Raw genomic sequence first — 25084 nt, forward strand, 5'->3', positions numbered from 1 at the left:
GATGATCCATTATTCTGTTTCATTCTACAAACGCTTCTTAGTTAGATGTCCTTCCTCCTATGTTAATTATCTATTTTCCACGGCAGTATATTTTCATCATCTAAAATGAGAGCACTGTAACTATGGTATATCCCAACTCTCTCTCTCTCTCTCTCTCCCTCTCTCTCACACACACACACACACACACACACACACACACGTGCACCCTTATACACACACACGATGGACAATATGTATAAAATGCTCATTTGCAGTGGGTAAGCTCTCTGAAAGCAGCCAAATCAGGCTTCCCAAATATAGAGAACCATTCAATGCAGATGAAAAGCCTTATCAACTGTTTAGCTCCAACATGAAATTTTAACCCTTGCCCACGTGGTAATTGGTTTAAATGCCTTTTGTGTTTTTTTGCTAAGTCATCCAAAGCAAGAATCTCAAAGACTGACGTGACATGTAGGATCTAATGTACTCACATCTCTGTTTATTTTGCTTCTCACACAGTTGAATAATACTCTTGCTGCTGAAACACGAGTTGATTTTGAATTGCCATTAATGCATCTATATTTGGCTAAGGCTGATTTGGCTTTCTAGAGAAAAGCCAGCCCATCTGCAAATGGACACCTTCTTCCACACAAACACCAATGTACACTAAAGACAAATCTAAGTATATGTATATATGGCATATATACATATATATGTACACGTAAAATGGATTGGGAAGTCCTTTGGTTTAGACAGGATTAAATATGTACTTCCCAAGTGCATAGGTTTCCTTTGACCAACCTGTTCAAAACACAAATAAGAAAAGTGCCATGCCAATTTTGACATTTCCTGTCATTTTCCCTATGTAGAGGCCCCCTTTCCTCTCCTCTCCCTCCTTCTTCAGCATTTTATTTTTGAAAGCAGTTAGATCTTTTGGCCTTCTAACCCTCCATTGATTCATCCATTCTTTGGAAGAGCTCTAAGATCACATCCACAAACTTATCTTTAGTGAGAACAAGGTTACAAAGAACATTTCCCTCTTTGATTCTCTCTTCCCCCCAAGAAGCGGACACCTTGATGTGTCATGAACAATTCACTCTTGATCTGACTTTCCTTATTACCCCTGGCCAGCCCAAGCAGCTGAGGTCTGAGCTTTACTCTCCCTGCATCATTGTGCAATACTGGAAAAGAAAAATAATCCATTTGTCTACACCCTTCAGACTGTGGTGACATGATCAGGGTTCTCTTGAATTTCGATGCACTCAATTTCCTCTCTCTCCTTTCGTTTGGCACGTTTCTTTTTCTTATGGTGCTTTTTGGAAGGGGGGAAGAAGGTTAGGAACACAGGTAAGATAACAAAACAGTGCAGAAGTGTGCAACCCCCAGTGAGCAGCAAGCATTTGAACAGTGTGAAGGTCAGGTTTGAAGGCACAAATAGGAGGGGGACCAACCCAATAAGAAAAGAAGTAACATTTTGCAAAATGGCTGTCCCATGCTCTTTTAGGGAGCTCTTTATACATTGTGTTCGGGTGTGATCAGTTGCTAATACAAATGTGTAAAGCAGTGGTGCACAGTGGTCAATGGCAAAATTCAAAGTGTAGATAAGGCACAAGATAGAAATGCAATCCATGTCGACGTTCCATAATGTCATTAAGCCCAGAACGCCCAGCTCTATTGAGGTGACACTAAGAATGAGCCAGAAGTTTCCCAGAGGGTGGATCACTAGGAAAAAAGTCAGGATTAACACCAGGAGAACACCAAAGCCTGCAATCAGAACAGGCACCGTGACAGACAAGCCATAATGATCCATGAACACAAAAGAGGGGTTGAACACAATGAATCGGATACTCTTTGATAGGGACAGGGGCCTCAATTTTTCCAACACTTCTATGACTTCCTTCTGCTTGTCTCTGCTAGTCCTGGCCACCAGATATAAGCGAGAAGCAATAATGTTGTTTTCATCCCCTGCCTTGGAGAAGATGATATCGTTTCGAAAATGCTGGAATTCTGGCTTTTTTAAAAATGAACTTTGTAGGACGCTGATAAAGTCACTCTTGTTATTGGCACTGATGTTGCTAACTTTCAGGAACTGGTAATACTGCTCCACCCAGGACACTGCTGTGAATCCACTACACAGTCTCCGTAGATCTTCTTGGACGCTCTGGTTCCAGTACTCCAGGGGCTCGTAGACATAGAATCCTATCACTGGGCTGTAGTTGCTGAAATATTTCTGCTGAACCATGGCATATGAAACGCTTGGGGAGTCACTGGCTAGGAGATTGATGATGTTGGCTCTGTCACTGATCTGCAAGCACCCCATGAAGGAGAAGGAGGCATAGATGAGATAGAGGATGACAACAAATGGCTTCACATAGATATTGGTAATCCATTCATTGTAATGTTCACGGAGGAAGTGCTGAATAAAATGGTGCTGGTAGGGGTTCGTCTCATGATGGGATGTCTGTTGATGCCCATCACTCATCACGGTCTGGAACCACACAGGTTTGCGGTCCAGGTATTCCGCCGAGGGGATCTTACAGCAAAAGATGCTGTGGTAGCGGTTTTGCTCGAGTTGGCCAGCGAAGACCAGACAGGAGCCAAAGAATGAGAAAATGTAGAAGTAGTTCAACAGAATGGAGACACACATGTTCTGACAGAAGACCTTCACAGCCTCTAGGTTTGTGAATGGGCTGGCACCCAGGCCGAAGGTAACGAAGTACAAGGAGCTGGTCATGGTGTAGGTGACCAGCACATCGGAATAGGCATCTGCCACCCTGTCTTTGAAGGGCAGATTCTCTCTTGTTCTCCGCCATCCAGACAGAAGCTCAAAGACTCCTTTAGTTCCATGACCTAGTTTTTTTAAAAAAAGAGAGAGAATAATTGTTTTATTATCTATCCTCTATGCTGAGCAGTGCTTTATACTCCAATCTGCAAAATGCTATGATCCTCCTATCAGGGTCTAGAAATTTGAGTTACACAACGGGATATATGTAGTCTGCGCGTCCACCTTAGCGAAGTCCAAATTAATTAGTATTCCGGGCAAAACGAACCCTGTGTTATCTGTCTTATCAATTCAACAAGTCTGGAATACAATTGACATTATTATGTGATTTTTCTCCCCCTGCACACATGTCATCTCCCTACATGGGTAGTAAGTTGTGAATGGCAGGGGCTGTTATTCATGCGTCTTCAAATGCCCCTCAACACCAATTGAGTGCTTGATCAACTGACGGATTGGCTGATAGTCCCGAGACTCCATTTCAAGCTGACTTACATGATGATTTAGGAAATCATAAGATGATTTTAAACACTTAAAAATCACTTTACATTGATTTTACCATGTTAATAATCCGCTTCGTGGCCAAATGGCTTAGAAACCAATTCCTATAGATTTGATTAATTAACAGTGGATGTGAGTTGAAAAAATCTGCCAGGTCACGTAAAAGACAGGGTAACACCTTCAGGGTGAGAGATCACAGCATGCATTTCCGCTGGGCTCCTCACAGAGCTTTTATTCACACAGTATGGATGCTAACATTTGCTTCATTAACGAGGATGGGGATGGTTCTTTTTAATCAACTTCTGTGCACTCTTTAATAAGGGTAAATAAGCAAAAGCTTCCTTCACAAATATTACTTGAGCACCTGCTACGTACCAGATACAGTTAGATACTGAACTGTTCCCCCCGCCGCCCCAGGAACTTAACAGCTCTTATGATACTACACCTTGCTTCCTTATCAACAAAAGCAGAAAGCAGCTGGGAAAGTAAAGGTATCATGCCATACCTTCAATTCCCCTCTTTTGACTTCCTTGAATTAGCTCTGTCAATTACCATCCACAACGTGTCAATTACCATCCACAACATATCAATTGGTAACTTTCTGAGTGAAAATCTTCATAGATCACTCTTGCCCTTGTAGGCAAAGCAATACTATACACAAACCTTTTCTATGAATGGATACAAGCTGTGTTTGGGCTCTTCTCCAAGAGATCCATTAGACAAAAATGTAGCTTAAAAGCACAAAATGACCTAGTTCAAGAAAACTTGGAAATTGGACTTTGTGAGGCACCTAGATATTGGAGCAATTCACTTAGTAATGTTTAAAAAACATATTATAATGGCTGGAGTCTTACTATAATCACTGATTTTGTGATGTTGATAGAGTTGCTAATTGGCCTACATAATTTTTCCCCTTCTTTGTTAATTTTATTTGGGACTGCAATGGGCACAATTAAAAACTTATTTCTCAGCCTACCTTTCAATTAGAGGTGGCTCATGTGACATATTTCTGTGTAATGTAACCGATAGTCACCTAAGGATCCTTGTTAGAAAACCAGAAGGAGTTTTGCCCTAAATGGAATCATGGAGCCACCAAGAAGAGAAATGGTCTACCTTTCTCTCTGAGTCTCTTTAAAGAGAGCCAAATCTCCATTTGTCTAAGCCACTGTTAGTAAGGTTATTACAAACAGCCGAACCTATTCCTAACCAACAAAGTTTTGTAGGTGAATTAACATTACCAAAACCTTTTTTTTATGAGGATCTAAGAATTCTTGCTTTAGAGTTAATTTGACTATGGTATTTACAGGTTTAAATATATATAATGCTAATATTTGATTTTAAAGATATATGGGTTCACCTATCTTGGGAATTTTTATTAATTATTAATTGTAACTGCATTGGAATTCTTCTTATCCTAAATATAAAGCCTATTGATTCTCCAAAGTTCTCTCTTCTGAGTCCCCAGGCAGAAAAGATAAGTTTATCCTGCAAGTAGAAAAGGTTAGGCAAATCCATTTAGGTATAAGGTAAGTTTTTTTGTTTTTTGTGGTTTTTTTGGAGGCAATGATCTATTACTTCTTGCATTTAAATACTAGCTTAACATATATGTGCATTGACTTAAATCTAATTTTTCTTTTTAAGTCTAATGATTCTTAACATCATTAATTCTTCATTTTTATCTGCTGCAAGACTCCTTGACCAAACAGAATACTTGTTTTTTCATTCTCTTGACAAAAACGTAATACTAGGATATTAGCTGAAGTAATTAAAAATAATTCTCTAATTAGAGCACTTCTCTTCTGAAATGAGGACTCTTGCTATCTTTGTAGTAATAAGGAGGGAAAAGGCTACATGGGGCCACAGCTAAATTTGGCTTTCCTTTGCTAATGGTCACTTTTATGAAATAGTAGGTACACTATGTAGGCCAGATTGCTGCTTTATATAGTACAAAGTTCTGTACGTGTGGGAAGATAATACTAAACCGTATTAGGTTAAATAACCACTCTAAGTGTGATGAAGACTGAACACATAAGTTCCAAACTTTGCAGAGGGCATATTTTATCCATTCATAGGTTTAGACATTTTACAGGCCATTCCTACTGATATTCACTCATTTGATTCTCACCATAATCTCTCTATTTCCTAGCAGCTTAGGTCTATTACCTGCTGCATCCAGGGTGGTCTTTCCTCTCCCCATGAACCTGCCCATGATCAGTTTTATCTTCTTAGTTTTATTCATGCTATTTTCTCTGCCTTAAAATACCTTCTCCTCATTGCTGGTTGCATGGAAATTCTGTCCACCTCTTTGTTAAGCATCAGCTCAATTCTCTAATTTGCCAAGAAGCCATCTCTGACAATTCCAGACATATTGATTTTTTTCTGTTCCTTAAGGTCTTACTGCACTAATTAGTTACTCATTTCGGCACACAGCCAAGTGCTGTTTTGCTCAGGGAAAAAAACGGTTTTCTTAAGATATGTTCTATTTCTTTGGGTAGACTGCAAATTCTTCAAGGTCGGGAATACATTTTATGTTACTTTTACACTCTGCAGAACATCTGGCAAAGTGCTAGATGGCCAGATGATGCCCACTGATCTCTTATTGAATTCGATCAATTCTTTTTTTTTTTTTTAAAGATTTTATTTATTTATTCGACAGAGATAGAGACAGCCAGCTAGAGAGGGAACACACAGGGGGAGTGGGAGAGGAAGAAGCAGGCTCATAGCAGAGGAGCCTGATGGTGGGGCCCGATCCCACAACGCCGGGATCACGCCCTGAGCCGAAGGCAGACGCTTAACCGCTGTGCCACCCAGGCGCCCCTCGATCAATTCTTGATTCTAGATGGGTCAAAAATGTATCTTTTAATTATTTTTCTAAAATTTATTATGCGTCTTTATATCTCCAGAAGAGCTATCCACTTATAATTCAATTCAACCCAATATGTATTTTGATTTGTTACACAAAAGAACGTACATTAGTCAACATACAAAACATAAAGGTAAACAAGAAACACAACATTTTCCAATATCTGTCAGCCCAGAAGGCCATTTTTACTTGGGTAATTCTGAGACAGAGATTAAAGCTTCTAATACATACAAATTTTAGAAGCAGTCCCATAGGGTGTTCACAAGTGTTCCTGTCTTTTACTAACTAGATGGCAGTCGCACACTCCACAGTGTGACTACTAAATATGTCTCTAGACATTGCCAAATGCTGACTGGGGATAAATTGCTCCCAATAGAGAATTACTGGTGTGGTCAAAAGAAAAAGGTAGCATGCGCACGTGTGCGCACCTGCGCACACACACGCACATATTTTAATCACCTTTTTCTGATTATAAAAACAGGACGTATTTCCACCAAAAATTTTGGAAAGATGGAAAAAGTAACAGTGAAAAATTATTTCAAGTCCTATGACACAGATAATTGCTGTTAACGATTTTGTGTATTTCTTCCAGTTTCATATGTATGTATTGAACTTATCCATCCATCCACCCACCCACGCATCCTTCCATCCATCCAGATTGGTAACTACTTAGTTATTTCACAAAACAGAGCTCCCATAAGGAGAAATAAGAATTTGGGATTTTTCTTGCTGCTGTTCAGTTGACTCTCATCAACCACGGAGAGCCTGCTTTCCAACCTCTGCAGTATTTTGTCTCTTGGTTTCTCGCTTTTTACTTTGGTTTCCACTCTGAGGCTGATACAATTTTTTGAATATCTGCTCACTTGAGAGAAGCCCTAACTCTCTACCATACCTTTTTAGAACGGTATATGTACTCTTTTTCTACCGTTACTGAGAGTCCTATTACAATTCAGACAAGACACCTGAAATCAAGACATTGACATTCACATAAAGAAAGTGACCCACCATCTCAGATGATGATGATTGAACATGTATGAGTGTGACTTGACCCACTGAACAACAACCTGAACTGATTCTATTATATTTCCTCCTGGTACCTTAGTCCTGACAGTTCTTTGCTTCTGTCCCATTCCTACCAAAATCCTTCATCTTTACCTAAGGCCTCCGTTTGTCTTACGAACAACTCCATTCAAGTTGCTGACTGGTGAGAGACATATATGTAGCAGTTAACTGACATATAAAAAATAATTGCATTCTTTCTAAGTAGAGATGAATGCTATGGACTGTGAAAAGACACCTGGTTCTTTCTGATGGATCAGGGAAAGCACTACAAATTTCCAATAGGCAGGGTATGATGCTGTCTAGACTGATAGAATACATGAATTTTTTTTGGAATAACATGAATTAAGGCACAAATTTATCTGTAAGTTAAGAGGAGATAGTTGTGACTTTCATATTTATAATTGATACTTTTTCTCCTAGCAGGGATTAGCTTGTTTGGTATAGCAGATAAGCCACTGTTGGAATATGCATTTAATATTCCTGAAGATGACTACTAAACTTTGATCATGATTTCCTTCCTTTTTATTAGTTTATATTTGCAAACTATATTAGAATGAGATAAGAAGTGGCTCAACTAGGACATTATTGGAAAACTAATCTTTCTGTTGACAAAGTTTCACGAAGGAATAGAAAGAGAACGCTTAGGAGTAAAAATGCTTTGGACAGAGTTGGAACTGGGAGAAAAATTCAAGGAGGGAAATGAATCAAACTAAAAATTTGTGTGTGTATGTGTGTACTAAATATTCCAAAAGTCTTCAGGGATGTTGTTGGGAGGCCTCTTTCCAAATGAAAGCAAATGGAAGCACTGTGCAATAACAAGCAAAACTTACATGACATCTGGCTAACATACTCTATTTAACAGGAATTTAACAAGTTCTATTATTTACAATGGATAAATATGGAAAAAACGAATATATGGATTCTTTTTTTAGTCATGGCATTGCAGGTCAGCCAGAGAGAAAATCTTGAATGGATAAAATTTAAAAACATGTATTTTTGTTGCCAAACAAAACTGATTTCAGTCCCAAATGAACCGAATAATATTCAGAACTGGTTATAATTCCATTTGAGCTTGAAACAATACTTTACAATGACTAAAGAGGACTTCTAAGGTAAGATAGATCTCTGAGAAGAGATTCCTTCCCACACTTAACAACATTTCTCTAAAGCCCTGCATTCCAGTGTGAACTTCACACTGTGATCGCATGTACAGTGCTGTAGGAAAATTCTGGTGACATGGTTAGGCCTAGAATGACTTTCTTCAAAGCGATGTTGTTCATCTGTGAATTGAATATAAATTTCACAGTTGCCATTTAAACCCAATCTCTCCCAAACCCAGAATTCCAAAGAAAATACTTTTAATGAGGATTAAATCCAATCAGACCTAATTGTAACTGATTCAATTAGTACTCCCTACTGGGCTTCTCTTGATATATTGCACTAATAAGCACCATCTGTGGGCTTCTAATTCTTTCTAATCAGCTGAATTAGAATTCTCTTCATTTGCCTTGAGAAGATGTACTAGTGGGCCTGCCTTTATACTTGAATATGTCAAGCCTTCAGCAGGTCATGAGAGCTTGACATCTCCTGTTCAGTGACATAAGAAAGAAAGGTAAAAATAATATTCCTTCTCAAAACCTGCTCCAGAGACATCTTTTTACTTTCTCTGAGCATTTATTTCCCCTTTGGTTAGCCATGCTTTCAATAATTCTGTTTGTGAAAATCACCCTTGAACTCAGAAAACCCTGGATTTTCTACTGGGCTCTTAGTCTATGTGACTTCCCCATACCAATCAAATGAATAAAGAATGAACAAAAAAATAAAATCCAGTCAACTGAACCAGTATAACAGCTAACAACAACAACAGCAGCAGCAACAACAACAACAACAAAAAAAAATCTGGATATTGAATCAGCATTTTGAGTTACCATTCACTTGTTCAGCGTTATAGAGGGTTCTTATCCATTGTTCTTTGCTTATTTGGCTGTTCCTACTTCTACTTTGAAGATACCCCTCAAACATTATCTCATCTCTAATACCTTCCACTTGCCCTCTTCATCCCTAACTCAGCTGCTTAGAAGCCTGTCTGTGTTCCAGCACATATGGATTCAGCATTTTACTGAGAAGGACATTTGCTGAGTGTTACCCAGTGATTCTATGGCAGAGGTGGTGATAGATATCAATGATGTTCAATTGTAAAATTAGCATATAATTAATTAATTTGGCTGGTTCAGTATTATAAATGTCTGTGAGGAATGGAATATGAAATTAAAAAGCTTGTTCTAAATTGTTATTTGGCAGGATACAAATGAATCTATATGGTACTCTCTCAACCCGAGAGATAGATTTTTTTAGACATTTTCTAATCCCCATGTTGTCTCATCTAGATGTGGTGATCAGTGTGTATTTGTAGACTGACTACTTTTAATCAACTCTCTTCTAGAATAAATAGGTGATTATCAAGCTCTATTCATAAAAATGGCCAAGGCTTGTGCCTTTCGATACCTATAGAACTCTAAAGACATAGGATAGGAAGTTATTCAACAGGAATTTCTAAGCTGCTGTTGCCAAGAGTATATTGGATTGTTTTACCTGCAACCGTGATGGTATTGTGCAAGAGGGGAGGTCTAGCTTCATATCCCCCTTAATCAGAAAGTGACTTCTCTTGCACCGTCCCCATCCCAGTACAGAATGAAGCAGGCTCAACCTCAGGGTAAAGAAGTGGCATATTGCAATGAAAAGAGGAATTCAGAATGAATCTGAACAGACACTTATCTCTCAGCACTAAGCAGGAGGTTAGAGGATTTCATTAGGTCCCTAAGAAGAAAAAGTGGAATTTAGTAACAAATTCTCATTGTATGGTTTTCAGCAATGTTGTGTATTTTATACATATCTTAATGTATAGAAAATGAAGGGGGAGTAAACAGAAGGGGGAATGAACCGTGAGAGTCTGTGGACTCTGGGAAACAAACTGAGGGCCTCAGAGGGGAGGGGGTGAGGGAATGGGATAGACTGGTGATGGGTAGTAAGGAGGGCACATATTGCATGGAGCACTGGGTGTTATACGCAACTAATGAAGCATCAAACTTTACATCGGAATCTGGGGATGTACTGTATGGTGACTAACATAACATAATAAAAAATTATTATAAGAAAAAAAAAAGGGCAGATAGTCTACTCCAGAGCTGCATTCCATCATTTTTGCTAATTTATTTTATAGTTCTGCAAGAAGTTAAACTTAAAAAATCTAGTATGTGTGTGTGTGTTTCCTCATATACACATGTATATTGTTCTAAAACCTGGTGCCTATTGCAGCTAAAGTTTTAATACTCAAAGTGGGCAAAACTAGGTAAGTAACATGATTTGATATTGTGGTTAGCAGCCATCCCCAGAGCCAGATTTCTTGAGTTTATTTTTTTAATTTTTTAAAATATTTATTTGTTTGAGAAAGAGAGTGAGAGCGAGTGTATGGGGCAAGTGGAGGGGCAGAGGGAGAGAGAGAATCCCAAAGCAGACTTCCCACTGAGCAGCTGAACACAGAGCCTGACGTGGGTCTCAATTCCAGGACCCCAAGATCATGACCTGAGCCAAAATCAAGAGTCAGATGTTTAACAAACTGAGCCACGCAGCTGCCCCGAGATTGGTTGAGTTGAAATCCTAGGTCTCTTTTTTCCTAGCTCTGTGACCCTTATTTTTTTTAAACATTCCTTGTTTCAGTTTCCTCATCTATGCAATGAAATGACAATGTGGCCTACGTTGTAAGATTGTTATGAGTTTTAGATAAGTTAGTGTGTGTGCTTGGCACACAGTAAGAGCTATATTGAACGGAAAAGTTCAGTGTTGGCAACTGCAGGATGTTTGCATCCAGATCATTCCAAATCATTTGACTTGGGATGCCACCTTCTGAATGCAGCTTGGTTACCGCTATCTTTACCGCCACAGCTGAGTTGGCTTTTGCAGGGGGGATCCCCGGTGCTCTTCTTTCAGCTTTCCTTGCTGTGGGGCCTCAGTGCTGCCAAAAGGTGAAGCAGCCCTGTAGGGCCATCACGCATATGATGGCCTGCTTTCCCGTCCTCTCCCTTTCTCTGGTATTCCCATCCAGGGAAAAAAAGACTATGAGCAAGCTATTTGTTTTTTTCTCAATGCTTTCCATGTCTTTCAGGTTCTATGAAATGAATATGCATTGGTTTTAGAAAAGCAGCCCTGACAGTTGGGTGCTATCAAGTTGGCCTTGGGTGTTGTCAGGAGCTGGTCTGGCATACACAGTTGGCCGTAGTGCTATCCTGTTGACCCCAGAGACTCTGGCAGGACTGCGACTGGGATGGAGTGAGAGAAAAGAAGGCCACTCCATAATTATGACTGAGTATAAGCAAAACACAAGAAAACATAAAATGGACCAAATGTCCTCTGATACCAAGAATGGTAGGAGTGATTGCCATTTCTTTAACAATCACAGTTTAGTCTTGATCTCCTGGTCTTTAGTATGGTCTTCTGGCCTTCTAGTTATAAAAAGTATTAAGATAACTGATCACTGAATTATCCTTCTTCTTGACAGTAACCAGCCATGCTGCTTTGAACCCTCTTCTAAACCACCTAACACTTGCAAAGATCATATAAGTATATTCTAATCCCTTATTCTTATGTTGCTCCATGGTCCCCAGTGATATGTGTTCTTCTTCAATGTAATGAGTCAATTAACCCAAGTTTGTTCAACTATAGTAGTATTCCTGGTGGTCTTTGGCTGGAGGGCATTGATATTTTATTATAAATAAGAAAATTTGGAAAACAAAATAAATTAAAACTTTTGTTGTTATAGGAGTTAGAGAAAGAGCATTGAGTCAGACTTAAGCCCTGGCAGACTTGAATTTCCAAACCAAGGGATGGCCTCCTGGGGGAAGAAATATTTCGGTTGCTTTATCAGTGAAAAAAAAAAAAGGTGCCAGTTGGCCATATAGGAAGTGGGAAGGTATTCTGAGAGGAAGATAACACAGATATTAACATAGGGAAAGTGAGGAGGAGCCACGTGGGACGAAGAAGTCGTTGTTTGAAGCAACGAAAACCAACTAATGGAAGAATAGGTGATCAGGCTGAAAATCTTAAAATTAATGTCAGAAGTGGATTTGCAGTTTATAAACTGAACACAAACATATGTTTAAAAAAATCAAGACCTAGAATAAGGGATCACATGAAAGAAAATAATAAATAACAAGAATCTGTAGGAATGAATGAAAATTAAGGTATAGTGTTTATCGAGGTAAAGACATTTAAAGAACAAAAATTAGTTAGAATTAATTCATTTGAAGGACATTTCCTGAATGTCTCCCATTAGGAAAATACGGTGGAATGTCATCCTTCTGAAGTTTGAGAACTCCCATTTGTCGCACTTGAAAACCACATCACATCCACATGTCTGAATTTAGCAGTTCATTAATTAAAAGTTTTGGGGATCTTCTATCCTATAAAGAGTAAAAATAGTGATAAATAAGGATTTCTGTAACACCGAGATCAGGAGAATGCTTTTAAAATGTCTGATTCAATCACTGGGAAACACATTTGAAATATAAGTAATCTTATTTAACAGACTTAAATTATGCATAATTTTAGTTTCCTAAAAAATATTGTTCAAAAGGAATTTCAAAGTTTTAGCATGAGTGCTTCAAACGGCAAGTTTTCTGGGAGCATCCTTGAGTGTTTTTCTGCCCTTTTTACCAATGACGATGAAACAAAAACGTCCCATGGGCTGGAATTTCTCTCTGAACAGAATGGCCTAAAGCTGGTAGAAACTCAATTAACCAGAAAGCTCAGGAATTGGATCATTTGAATAGTCATTAAATTAATCAACCAGAACTTCCTTTTTGATTCAACTTTTATTGGTTGATTAACTTTATTAGAGATCTTTCTAAAATGCATTAGACTTATATTCTTCTGTGTCCTGTCCAGAAGGAAAAAAGGAAGAAAGGAAGAAGGCAAGTAGAAAATGCAAAATGTGTAGGAATTAAAAGAATGTCCTCTGGAGTAACACATTTTGGTTCCAGTTCTGGTTCTATAACTGTGTGATGTGTGATGTGGAAAGAATGAGTTATTTTAACCTCTGTGCGCCTCACTTTCCTAGTCTAGAAAATGGGGATAAAAATGGCACCTATTTTGAGGGGTTAATGTGAAGATTAAATGAGATAATAGTTACAATGTGCCTAGAGCAGTGCCTGGCATACAGGAAACATTCAATGAATGAACTGTTATTATTTACTGAATAATGCTCATCAGAGTTATCATTATATTATGCACAGATACTCAGGAGGCAATACGGCATATTGGTTAAGTGTTGCATTCTGAGGGTTTACGCTTCCTCACTACCATCAATTAAGTGTATGACCTTGAGCAAATGAACTCCATGGCTGGATTTGGCAATCTGTAAAATAGAGAGAATAACAGTATTGGCTTCAAAGGATTGCTATGTTAAAGGAAAAACAGACACTTGGATCCGTTAGTACAAATAACTGGCACACAGTGAGTGCTCCTGCAAGTGTTAGGTATTATCGAATAGTATTACATAGCTGTAGAGTGTGGGAGTCAGGATGAACGTGTACCAGGCCTAGAGAAATGTTTATAAGTTTACTTCTCGATTATTATTTTGAAATTTGCCCTTTTTTGTCCTTAGAATTTAATTGTGGAAAAACGCTGATTAATAAAGGGTTTTAGTTAACTGGATTCAACTAATTGTGACATTCATTGCATGAGTGTTCTTATTCAGAATAAGCTAATAGAGTTGGTCTCCTTTAGTAGGAGAGAAGCTGAAAGGGAGCTTTCCAACCACTGTTTGTTTCTGTGACTCACGGAGGAAACCACAGTCACTTCCAGGATTACACGGCACAGCTTCTGGGAAGATGGTTGAGTTTCATCAGTCCGGAGGGCAAGGAGACCATTTCCAGGAGGTCCTCAAAGTGACTGAACTGGTGTTATTTGAATGTATCCCTAATGAATGCAGGCTTCTTTTTCAGTTGAGAAGGTTTGCTTCTCACTGTATTTTCTAGTACTTTTTCCCCTTTTAGTGGTCTACAGCTTAGCTCAGCTTTATCATAGCATACATTTATAAAGAAGAATTATATCTTTTCTGATTCTTATCATAAAATTTTCTTGTTAAGTGTTAATTCACAAAGGCAGGGGATAGAGGACAGTGATGGTGTGGATAGTAGCCTGGCAGAGGGGGTCCTGAGTACAGGCTCTTGTGTCCATGCCCAGGTTCAAACTTCAGCTGTATTACTCCCTAACTGGATCCCTTCATGGATACTCTCCGTGTTGGTTTCCTCACATGCAGAACAGAGAATGCAAACACTTGCCTGGCAGTGTTGCTGAGAATAATAAATGAGATAACCCACATAAAATGTTTACCATCATCCTTGGCATATATTAAACACTCGGTAAATATTAGCCATCACTTTGTATGTATGGGTGAACGTTCATTTGGGGCTTAGGCTATGTGTTCGTAGCATACTACAGCACATGGCTATGTTTCATCCCTGAAGTTATCAATAGAAATGACAATGAATCATGACCACATGCCAGACCACTAAACACAGTTTCAATGATTGAAAATTGTAGGAAACACTTATTGACCTCTGGTGATAAATCTTATTCCTTTCCATCATCATAATCCCTATGGACTTTGTCCTGCCCATGTCCATTAAGCAAAGATTCATCAAGAAGCAATAAGAAACAAATGAAAACCCTCCCAGATTGCTATGACTATGAAACAGCTAACCAGACTCTAGTGAAGGATGATTTTTGGTTCTGTGGCCATGAGAAAGTTCAGGGAGATAATCTGAAGGTTTCTAGCACTTGGAGATATATGAAAACTCGAGGGCTATTTTAGCAATTAAATATATATATAAAAAAACAGGTCCATGTTATTTTTTTTTCAGAATACTTTCACTTATAATTAACTGACAACAATTCAGGGCCCAGAAATATTAAGTTAAGAGCTGACGACAGAATGTTAGCAAGTTGTAAAATTTATTATCTTTTTGACACCTTCTGAGATTTCTCAAGGGGTAGATTCTATTAACACTGGTATGCGAATCTTCAATAAAAGAGCACACATCTCAAAGAAATTGATCAACTAATCAGCAGATATTAATGAAGGACCTACCCACCATATTCTACATGAGAACACACTCAGCTTTCCCCCTGATGTGTGTACTCTTTCTACAAGTCCAACAAGTGAATATCTTGTGCACTTTCTGAAATTTGGAAAGTTCTTCCATATTTAGAGTTGAAATTAATCAACCTGATATTTTCAAAATTTTCTCCTAATTGTATCCTTTGGAATATGTGCCAGTTATTCTGCCACATGCCCATACTTCAAATATTGAAGACAATAGCATGGTACCTTCAGTCTTCTCCAGGTCAATCATCTCATTACTTTGTTTCTCTGATGACATCTGCATAGGATTCAATCTGAAGTACTATATAGCAGTAAAAGTGCCTTGAAATCAATGATCATGTCTTCATTTTTGTTTGTCCCTCGATACCTAGCAGTGTCATGGATGCAGTGAATACGGAAAAATTTTTTTGAGTTTTAGGTTGTTAAAATTTTTGTATTTAAATTTGCTAAGCTCGAAAGCAGGTTGAGGCATTACAGGGAGTGGCAGATGGTAAGTCCTGTGATTATCTCTTAATTATAATTAGGGAACATAGCAGAGGGATTGAATTTACACATTGTTAATTGTGACACTCATTCCATCTTCAGTACTGAAGTGGGTGGTGACATTCTAGTAAGTTGATGGTGGGGTTGTTTTTTGTGACAGATGTGGTCAAGTCAGTATTACACAAAGCCTGTTTTCACCAACTATGGAGGCGCTCAAAGGTAAGATCTATTTTTGTCTTATGAGGCAGCGTATCCTAGGAATGCTTCTTGGACGGGTTTACAAAGTCTGTGAATAAACTAATACATGTAAAAACAAAACAAAAACAAAAACAAACCACATAGATTTCCATACCGGCTCTCCATTGAGAGGACTGACCTGATTTGTCAGTGGAGTTGCCTGACGCTTCAGATTTATATTAGGAGAAGAAAGTTAAACTATATGAAAATCTACAAGTGGAAATTATTTCAGTATTTAACTTGAGGAGTTAGTCTTCCATGCAGATAGAAATACTTCTGGGAAGATTCATCTTGTAAACATAGTTGTTCTTCATTCTTTTGCTGAACGAGTTTGTCATATGCTTTCCTAAAACAGATGTGTGTTGACAAAATAGGCTGGGTACAAAGGAAGGAGTCACTGATGAGCAGATGTGCACAAAGGGGATCCTGGGGAATATCACTGTATATAAATTTCATGCACCATCTAGAGGCGTGCGTATTACTTTTCCATCCTCATTTAAGAGTTAAAATGGCGTATCAGAAGAATCCATGACATACAGCTCCTACAGAATTCTTTTGGTGGTCAGGACCAGAATCCAAATCTTTTGCCTCTTAACCCTAGTGTGAGTAGACTGTGATCTTAGAAGCAGTGACTGTGTCCTGCTTTGATTCTTATATAACCATTTCCTAAGGCAATGCTTGGCACTTAGTAAATAGTTATTGTAAAACTGAGGAGTGAATGGGTACCTCTGAGCTTCCAAGATTTGTGGTGTTCTAGTATGTTGTGGAAGGGATACTTACGTCTCAAGTTTCCAAGAAGAGTTGGCTTCCATCCCTTCTCATTTGGATAGTACTAGAGTCTACTTGTATTAATGAGTGAGTAAGGGAGAGTCAGTACTTGCCCTCAGCTTTCTCATTCCCTACTCCCCAGTTTCCATAGGTGGATTTCATCTACTGTCATTCGGATAGTGCTGAAGAGTATACTTCCATTTCTTTGTCTTCCTCTTTAAACGCTCTTCCAAGTTCTGGCAATAGCTGATCTGGTGGTTGGAGTCTGGCTGCTCTTCCTCGAAAACAAGAAATAAGCTGAACCCCATTTCTCTATCCTGTACTACTTATACTAATGATGAGTAAGGATGGTCAGGTCTTGCCCTCAGCTTTCTCATTCCATGCAGAAGCACTTCTGGCCCTTTTGTTCTAAAAGGAGGCAAGTTATCCATCTCTCATTGTTGGTCCCCAGCACACGCTCTTCTGACAGCAACTGGGTTCGTGAGGAGAATTACAGTCTTCTTTGCAATTGGCTGCTAAGGAAATCTTAAGGGGGATGCACCATTTTACATTTCCACCAGCAATGTATGAATAGTTCTGATCCTTTATGATCTCAACAACATTTGTTATTCTGTTATTTGTTATTGTCCGACTTTTTAATTTAGCCATCCTAATACATATGATTTGCTCACTGTGGTTTTGATTTGCGTTTCTCTAAGGACTAAGGAGGCTGAGCATCTTTCAAGTTTTTTGGCCATTTGTTTATCTTCTTGGAATAGATATCCAAATCTTTTGTTCAAGTTTTAACTGGGTTATTTGTCTTTTTATTATTAAGTTAGAATATTTCTGTTTTTCTCCAATATTTTATTTATTTATCTGAGAGAGAGAGAGAGAGCACAAGCAGGGGGAGCGGCACAGGGAGGGGGAGAAGCAGAGTTTCCACTGAGCAGGGAGCCCGACATGGGATTGATCCCAGGACCTTGGGATCATGACCTGAGCCGAAGGCAGATGCTTAAAGGAGTCACCCAGGTGCCCCTACGTTATAATATGTCTTTGCATATTCTGGATATAAGTCAGATAAAATATGTGATTTGCAAATATTTTCTACCACTCTGTCAGTTGTCGTTTCACTTTCTTCATAGTATCTTTTGAAACACAAAAGTTTTTAATTTGGGAAAAGTCCATTTTACCTTTTCTTTTTGTTGCTTTTGGTATCATTTCTGAGAAGGCTTTGCTTCAAGGACATCAGAAGTTATTCCTATGTTTTCTTCTAGAAGACTTACAGTTCTAGCTCTTTCATTTAGGTCTATGATCTATTTGAGTTAAATTTCACTTACGGTATAAGGAAGAAGTCCAATTTCTCTTTTTTTCACACGGATATCCAAGTGTCCTGGTATCACTGGTTGAAAAGACCGTTCTTGCCCCACTGAATTATTTGGGCACTTCTGTTAAAAGTCAACCCACCATAAACATGAGAATTATTTCTGGAGTCTCAATTCTTTTCTGCTGATCAATTTGTCTATCCTGTGCCAGTCCCTCTGTGTCTTCATTACTGTAGCGTTACAGACATTCTTCTGATCTATGAACATGGAATGTATTTCTATTTACTTAGGTCTTTTAAAGTTTGTTTTCAACAGTGTTGTGTAGTTTTCAGAGTATGATTTTGTACTTCTTTTGGTAAGTCTATTCCTAATGATTTTAATGTTATCGTAAATGGTATTATTTTCTTAATTTCATTTTTGGATTGTTTATTGCTAGCGTATAGAAATATAATTGATTTTTATATATTAATTTGTATCCTTCAATTTTGCTGAACTCATTTATTAGTCCCAACCATTTCCTGGTGGATTCTTTAGAATTCTCTATGATGAGATCATGTCATCTCCAAATAGAGATAGTTTTGCTTCATCCTTTCAATATGAATGCCTTTTATTTCATTCTCTTGCCAAATTGTCCTGGCTGTAACTTTTTGTACAATGTTGAATAGAAGTGGTGAGGGCAGACATCCTTTTTTATTCCTGATCTTAGGGACAAAGTATTAAGTATCAAGTATGCTGTTAGCTTTGGGGTTTTCATAAATTTTTTTTTTTTTAACCATAAGGGAGTTTCTTTCTATTCTTAGTTTGTTGAATGCTCTTATGGTAAAAGGGTGCTGGAGTTTGTTGGTTGAATGCATTTTCTGTGTGTATTCAGATGATCATGTAGTTTTTGACCTTTATTGTATCGATATAGTGTTTTATATTAATTGGTTTTTAGATGTTAAACCACCCCTGCATTTATGGGATAAATTCCTTTTAGTCATGGTTTATAATCCTTTTTTTTTTTTTTTTTTTTTTTGAAAAAAAGAGTCCACACGTGAGTAGTAGGGGCTGGGGGCAGAGGGATAGGAGAGAGAGAATCTCACTCAGACTTCATACTTAGCACAGAGCCTGATGCAGGGCTCAATCTCATGACCCTGAGATCAAGAGTCAGACGCTTAACTGACTGAGCCACCCAGGTGTCCTATAATTCTTTTTATATGTTATTGGATCTGACTTGCTAATATTTTAAGAATTTTTGTGTTTATATTCACAGGCAAGACTGGTCTATAGTTTTCTTTCCTTGTGATGTCTTTATCTGGTTTTGGAAGCAGGGTAATACTAGCCTCAAATACTAGATTTGGGAAATGTGCCCTTCTCTTCCCTTTCAATTCCTTAAATGCAAAAGTTGTTCCTACCTCTCATAGTTTGCCAGGTTAACCTCCTTCATTTTGTTTATAAATTATAGCATATCTAAATTTCCTCATCAGTCAGTACATAGGAAAGTACCTATGTGATTTGAACCAATTTATTCTAATCACCAAACAGTATTTATAATGCTCCCACATGATTTAAACCAATTTAGCATTCCCAAGAGAGAAGTCAGGTGGGAGACAGAGATGGTGTGTTTTGCAGATGTGTAGCATTAAGAACAGGGAGGGAAGAAATGTGTGGAAGATACTTACCCTCTAAGGAGCAGAGAGCTAGGTTCTCAGTGGAGAATAAAATCTTAGTATTTCATAGATCACTCTGCTTATTACTAGCATTATATTGTTTCCCACTTTGTAGACTCTGCGAAAGGAATCTTCATGTTTAATATTTGAAATTGTGCTTTTATTTTCCTCCTTTCCAGAAGAGGTACCCCCCTCCTTCCTTCCCTTATTCCTTTCCTTCCTTCCTTTCTTCCTTCCTTCCTTCCCGTATATTTTTAGAACTAAATCTCTAAACTCATGTAAACTCAGTGGAGATAATGCACTGATGCCTTACAAATAATCCGAGCAGGTCAGTACAGTTAGAATAAGTGTTATTTTCTTAGCTCAGCTCATATTTCTGACTTAATTATTGTGAAAACACTGGCGAATTAGAGATTCTAAACAACAACAAAAAAACCAGTAACAACACAACAACAGGTCTGCTTCTTGATGAATTAACATCTTCTGGCTCTCCTCATGACAGTCCATTTTACTGAAATGCTCAATTTTAAATGCTGTAAAATTATTATCCTTTAATTCCTAAATACCTGCTGTGCATCAATGTTTTCTTTTTAAAAATATTTATTTGAGAGAGAGAGAGCACAAGTTGGGGGGGTGGAGAGGCAGAGGGAAAGGGAGAAGCAGACTCCCTGCTGAGCAGGGAGCCTGACATGGGACTCAATCCCAGGACGCCAAGATCAAGACCTGAGCTGAAGGCAGATGCTTAACTGACTGAGCCACCTAGGCATCCCTCAATTTTTTTTTTTTTAACAAATCAAGTTTAACAAGTATTTAGTGATGTGAAATGTTGGGGTCTGGGGGTGAACGGTTAAGAATTCTTGAGTCATCTTCAGTACCAAAAGGTGGTTTTATTAAAGCACAGGGGAAGGACCTGTGGGCAGAAAGTGGCACCAGGGTCATGAGGAGTGGCCCATTCCATACTTTCAAGTTGGGAGGGGGTTAGGGAGAACTAAGTGTCTAAGGAACTTGGAAGCAAGGTTTCCAGGACCTTCAGGGGGCTAGCTGTTGTTAGGAAAAGGTCATTCACTACTGTCTAGTAAAAAGAGTCATGAGACCCTTCAGATGTATATTAGCGGGCCATATGCTTGGAGGATGATTGCCAACATATATCTTAGGGGGTAGAGATAAAGGAAGTTTCTAAAGGGATTTTTTAACAGGATCCCAGCAGTTGGGCTAATGTCATGCTAAGGTTGCCTTTTGCCTGTAGCAAAATATTAACATGGAGACAGCTAAGCTCCTTGAGGAAGGTCACTCTGCCTGTCTCAGGTACTTGTCAATGCGCTGTAAGTGATAACGTAAGGAAGTCTATTTTTTCTTCTATATTTCCTTTGCTTTTGTTCTCCACATCATTTAGTAGCTAGTATGTTCCGAGTATTGAGTGATTAGAGAAGAAAGTAGGTTCAGATACCTTTTTATTTTGAGGGGTTTACAGTCTCATTGAGAGAAGGCATATATTTAAGAAATTCTTGCATAAGAATTCAAGATGCTAGGGAAACAAGCATTTGTTACTTATCTATTGTGTTCAAGGCACTGCATAACATTTAGAGGTGAAACTACAGGAGCTCAGGGCAACAAATACATGGGAAAACTGAAATGAAGGAAATGATTTTAGAACTCAGAAAATTATGAGAATATTGACTGACAAAGAAATGGGAGACATTCATGACGATTTCAGCCTGAATATTAATTAGCAGTCGTCTTCCCTTCCATTTCGAACAAAGCAGCCAATTTAGAAAATGTCAACTACTTTGATTTCCTTTTAATCACACGTAAATAAATCCAAATTGTAATCTTTCTTTGTCTCTTTTGATGGGGTTATTGTCAAATATGTCTTAACTTGAGCCAATTTCATATGCTCATAAGTAACCCACGCATACTGTTGAATCTTAAAAAACTTGATATTTTCCTTTGTTCCAAAGTACAAAAGAAACATATATTCACATAGTGCTTTCTGTGTAAAATTACAAAAATGAATTGTTTTTCTTGGAGCCGAGAGGAGTTTTTCTGACATTTTCATGACCCATGAGAAGAGTTTGGTCAGCACTTTCACAAATACCCACAGAATTGAAGCAAAACTTCTCAGTAACCAATAACCAATTTCCAGGCATTGAGGTAAAAACATACATCTGCTTTTTGAGTTTTGCAACTTAATTTCCCTCCCTCTAGTTCCATCCTGTCAGTGGAGAGACAGTTCAGAAGAAAAGAAGTGGCTAAAATGAGACTATTAAGCATTTTTAATTTGAGTGCAGATGAAAATGATATATACAAACTTTTTCAGTTAGAAATTTGACGTTTTCTTAAAAACATTCACAAGGGAAAGAAAAAATTGCCTGTGGTGGTGTCTTGATTTGGTGCAGAAGACGAGGGCTTCCTTATTGATTCATTCTTTCATTCAGTATATGTTTATTGAGTGTGTACTATGTACTAAGTGCTATTATAGGCATTAAGGATACAGTGGTGATCGAGGCAGAGAACAGGGACTCCTGTTCTCATGGGGCTTATATTCTGGGGAAGAATATAATAGTAAGTAAGAATATAAATAGTAAATAATAAATAGTAAATAAGTTACATAAGCATGATATATAATATGTATTGGTGAATTAGGGAAAACTTAAGCAGAAAAGAGGGGTTATAGGAGATTTTAGATAGGGTGGATAAGAAAGACCTTACCATAAAGATGACTTTTGAAAGATGTCCAGAAAGAAGTGAAGAAGTTGGATGTGTTGTCTTCAGAAGAAGAGTATTCTAGGCAGAGGAAACCTTGGGTGCAAAGGCACAGAGGCAGGAAACTGCCTGACTTGTTCAAGGAACAGCCCAAGGCCAGTGTGGCTTCAGTGGACTGAAAGAAGGGAGGACTGATTATCAACAAGCTCAGTGAGATTATGGTGAGGGACGAGCCTTGTAGATCACGGTGCGAATGTTGGCTTTTATGTGGAGCAAGATGTGGGAGGGTGGAGGGCATTGACAAGATCACCTTGGTTGCTGTGATGAGAATAGAAGGCAAGGGTACAAGTGAGAAGGATCAGTACCAGTTAGGAGGTTTTTGCAATGATCCGGGCGATATAGATGTGTTATCTAAAGCTGTGACTCTGATCACTTAGCACAGGGGTTGGCAAGCTACAGCCTGCGGGCCCAAATCAGTTTGCTGCCTGTTTTGGAAATAAATGTTATGGGAACACGGTCTCATTCATTTATTTACATATCGCCTATGGAGCGTTGCACAGTGGAGTGGTTGCAACAGAGACCAAATGGCTGGCAAAGTTAAAAATATTTAGTATTTGGCCTTTTACAGAAAGTTTGCTTACCTCTGACTTAAAATCCCCTGGGAGGGGGATTATGGCAGTGGAGCTGCCTTCTGGATATGCAAAAAAACATAGGTGAGAACCATTGTGTCTCTTCATTACAATTCTTTTTTTTTTTTAAGATTAAAAAAATTTATTTATTAGAGAGAGAGTATGCATGAGCAGTGGGGAGGGGCAGAGGGAGAGGGCAAAGCAGACTCCTCACTGAAGAGGGAGGGTGATGCGGGTTGGGATCGGGGTCTCTATCTTACAACCCATGAGATCATGACCTGAGCTGAAGGCAGATGCTTAACCAATTGAGCCACCCAGGTGCCCCTTGGCTGTACCTTTGACAGCAATGAGGAAGGAGTCATGGAGTGTGGCTGGTGGTAAAGAATGGGTTGGAAAATCCAAGACTTTGTAGATCATGTGAAGGAATTTCGATTCTATTGTGAGTCCATTGAAGGATATAAGGCAAAAAAGTCATGTTAGTTTTACCTTTTATGCAGAACTGGCCCCATGAGGAATATGAATGGAGGGGCCAAGAATTCAAGTCCAGCAACCAGTTAGGAGCTGGCTTGGAAGTGACTCAGAAGAGAGATGATGATGTGGCTCACGTGAAGTTGGTGTCTATAGTTTAATTCAACAAATATTTATTATATTTTTACTACGAACAACATATTATTTTTGGTTCTATGTTGCGGGAGCAAAAATAAATGGTAGACTGTCTGCCTTCAATAAACCTATAGCTCTGAAGAGTAGGAAACTTATACAAACACTTGTTATATGTGGTTGACTATGATAAATTCCAAGTTCTGTTTGGTGCTCCAAAGAGTACTATTGGAGCCCGAGGGAAGGAATATTTCTACTGGCTTGATTGGTGAAAGAATCTGAGTCACTACCGTATCCCCAGTGCTAAGCACAATATCTCAGTACCTCACACAGGACAGAGGCTTGGGGCATATTGAAGGAATGACCTAAATCATGTCTCTGGGCTCGTCTTGTTCATTTTTTCCAAAGGCACCAATTTCAGTAACTGGATGTGCCAATCTCAGCTCCTTCTATATTGCTCTTTTGCTACCAGTCGGCCTCCTCCTTGCCACAGACCTTCCTTATGCCATGATCAGACAGCCTGCCAAACAACGGTGTTTCTCCCTGTGCTAGCAGCTTGCTTGCCTTTATTCGGATCATCGCCAGTTGCGTTTGGCCTCACGGTGTGAAAGGGAGCCAAGAATAAGAGGCAAATATGCCAAATTAAGTTAAAATACTTTGTACAAGTCTAGGACGTGACAAGCTTATTCTACATTATGACCAAGAGCTATTTGATTCTGCTGGGATCTGTGTATGAGCATTGTGGGGTCCTACCCTTCCAAGAGTGCCTTGCACACCAGGTGTTTAATAAACGTTAATTGAATAAAAAATACAAAGGAAGCTGCAATGGAGTTTCAGCTAAGCTAGTTCACAGCAGTCATTCCACACAATGAAGAATACTCCAGGGTCTTTTTCTGCTGTTAGGTCTGCCAAGGCCCATGCTTTCCCTTGCCCTCCAAGCTGGGATCACTTCCACTTGTGGGATCAGTCTCGCCCAGGACGAACCAACTCAGAGAATATAATATAAACTTTAATCTCACCAAAACATGCAGCCTGAATTAGGGCTCAGACGATGGTTCTCTGAGGGAGAGGATAGAGTATTGATTAAAGTCAAGTACTTAGAGACTAGATTCTCTCATTCCCTCTCTTTACACTGCCATAGTCAGGCTGTTTGACTTTGGGCAAATTTTTTAAATTCCCAGAATCCTAATTTCTTCATTTATAGATGGCAAATAATGAAGTCTTCCACTGAGTGTAAAGCCCTTCATGTAAATCTCAATGAGAGATCAGCATTAGGTAAGTGACAGCTGTGGTGAAATCTCTGGGCTCATGTGGCTCATTGTGCAAATTTTGAAGACAGGGAGATTGGCAGTTTTTCGTAGTAAGCTCA

The 25084-nt window shown here is 38.7% G+C and overlaps 1 protein-coding gene across 3 annotated transcripts in view; it reads right to left on the reverse strand.

Moving 5' to 3' along the window:
- Positions 1 to 718: 718 nt before the first annotated feature.
- The window catches only part of PTCHD4 (patched domain containing 4), a 167087-nt gene continuing 142721 nt past the window's right edge, over positions 719 to 25084 (reverse strand). For all 3 annotated transcript variants that reach the window (XM_034648180.1, XM_002919015.2, XM_034648179.1), the window contains one exon: positions 719 to 2829. In XM_034648180.1, coding sequence (XP_034504071.1) covers positions 1196 to 2829 — 1634 coding nt within the window. In that variant the 3' untranslated portion in view covers positions 719 to 1195. The remainder of the gene's footprint in view (positions 2830 to 25084) is intronic.

The sequence above is a fragment of the Ailuropoda melanoleuca genome, chromosome 19 (genome assembly GCF_002007445.2).
Source record: "Ailuropoda melanoleuca isolate Jingjing chromosome 19, ASM200744v2, whole genome shotgun sequence".
Classification (NCBI taxonomy): Eukaryota; Metazoa; Chordata; class Mammalia; order Carnivora; family Ursidae; genus Ailuropoda; species Ailuropoda melanoleuca.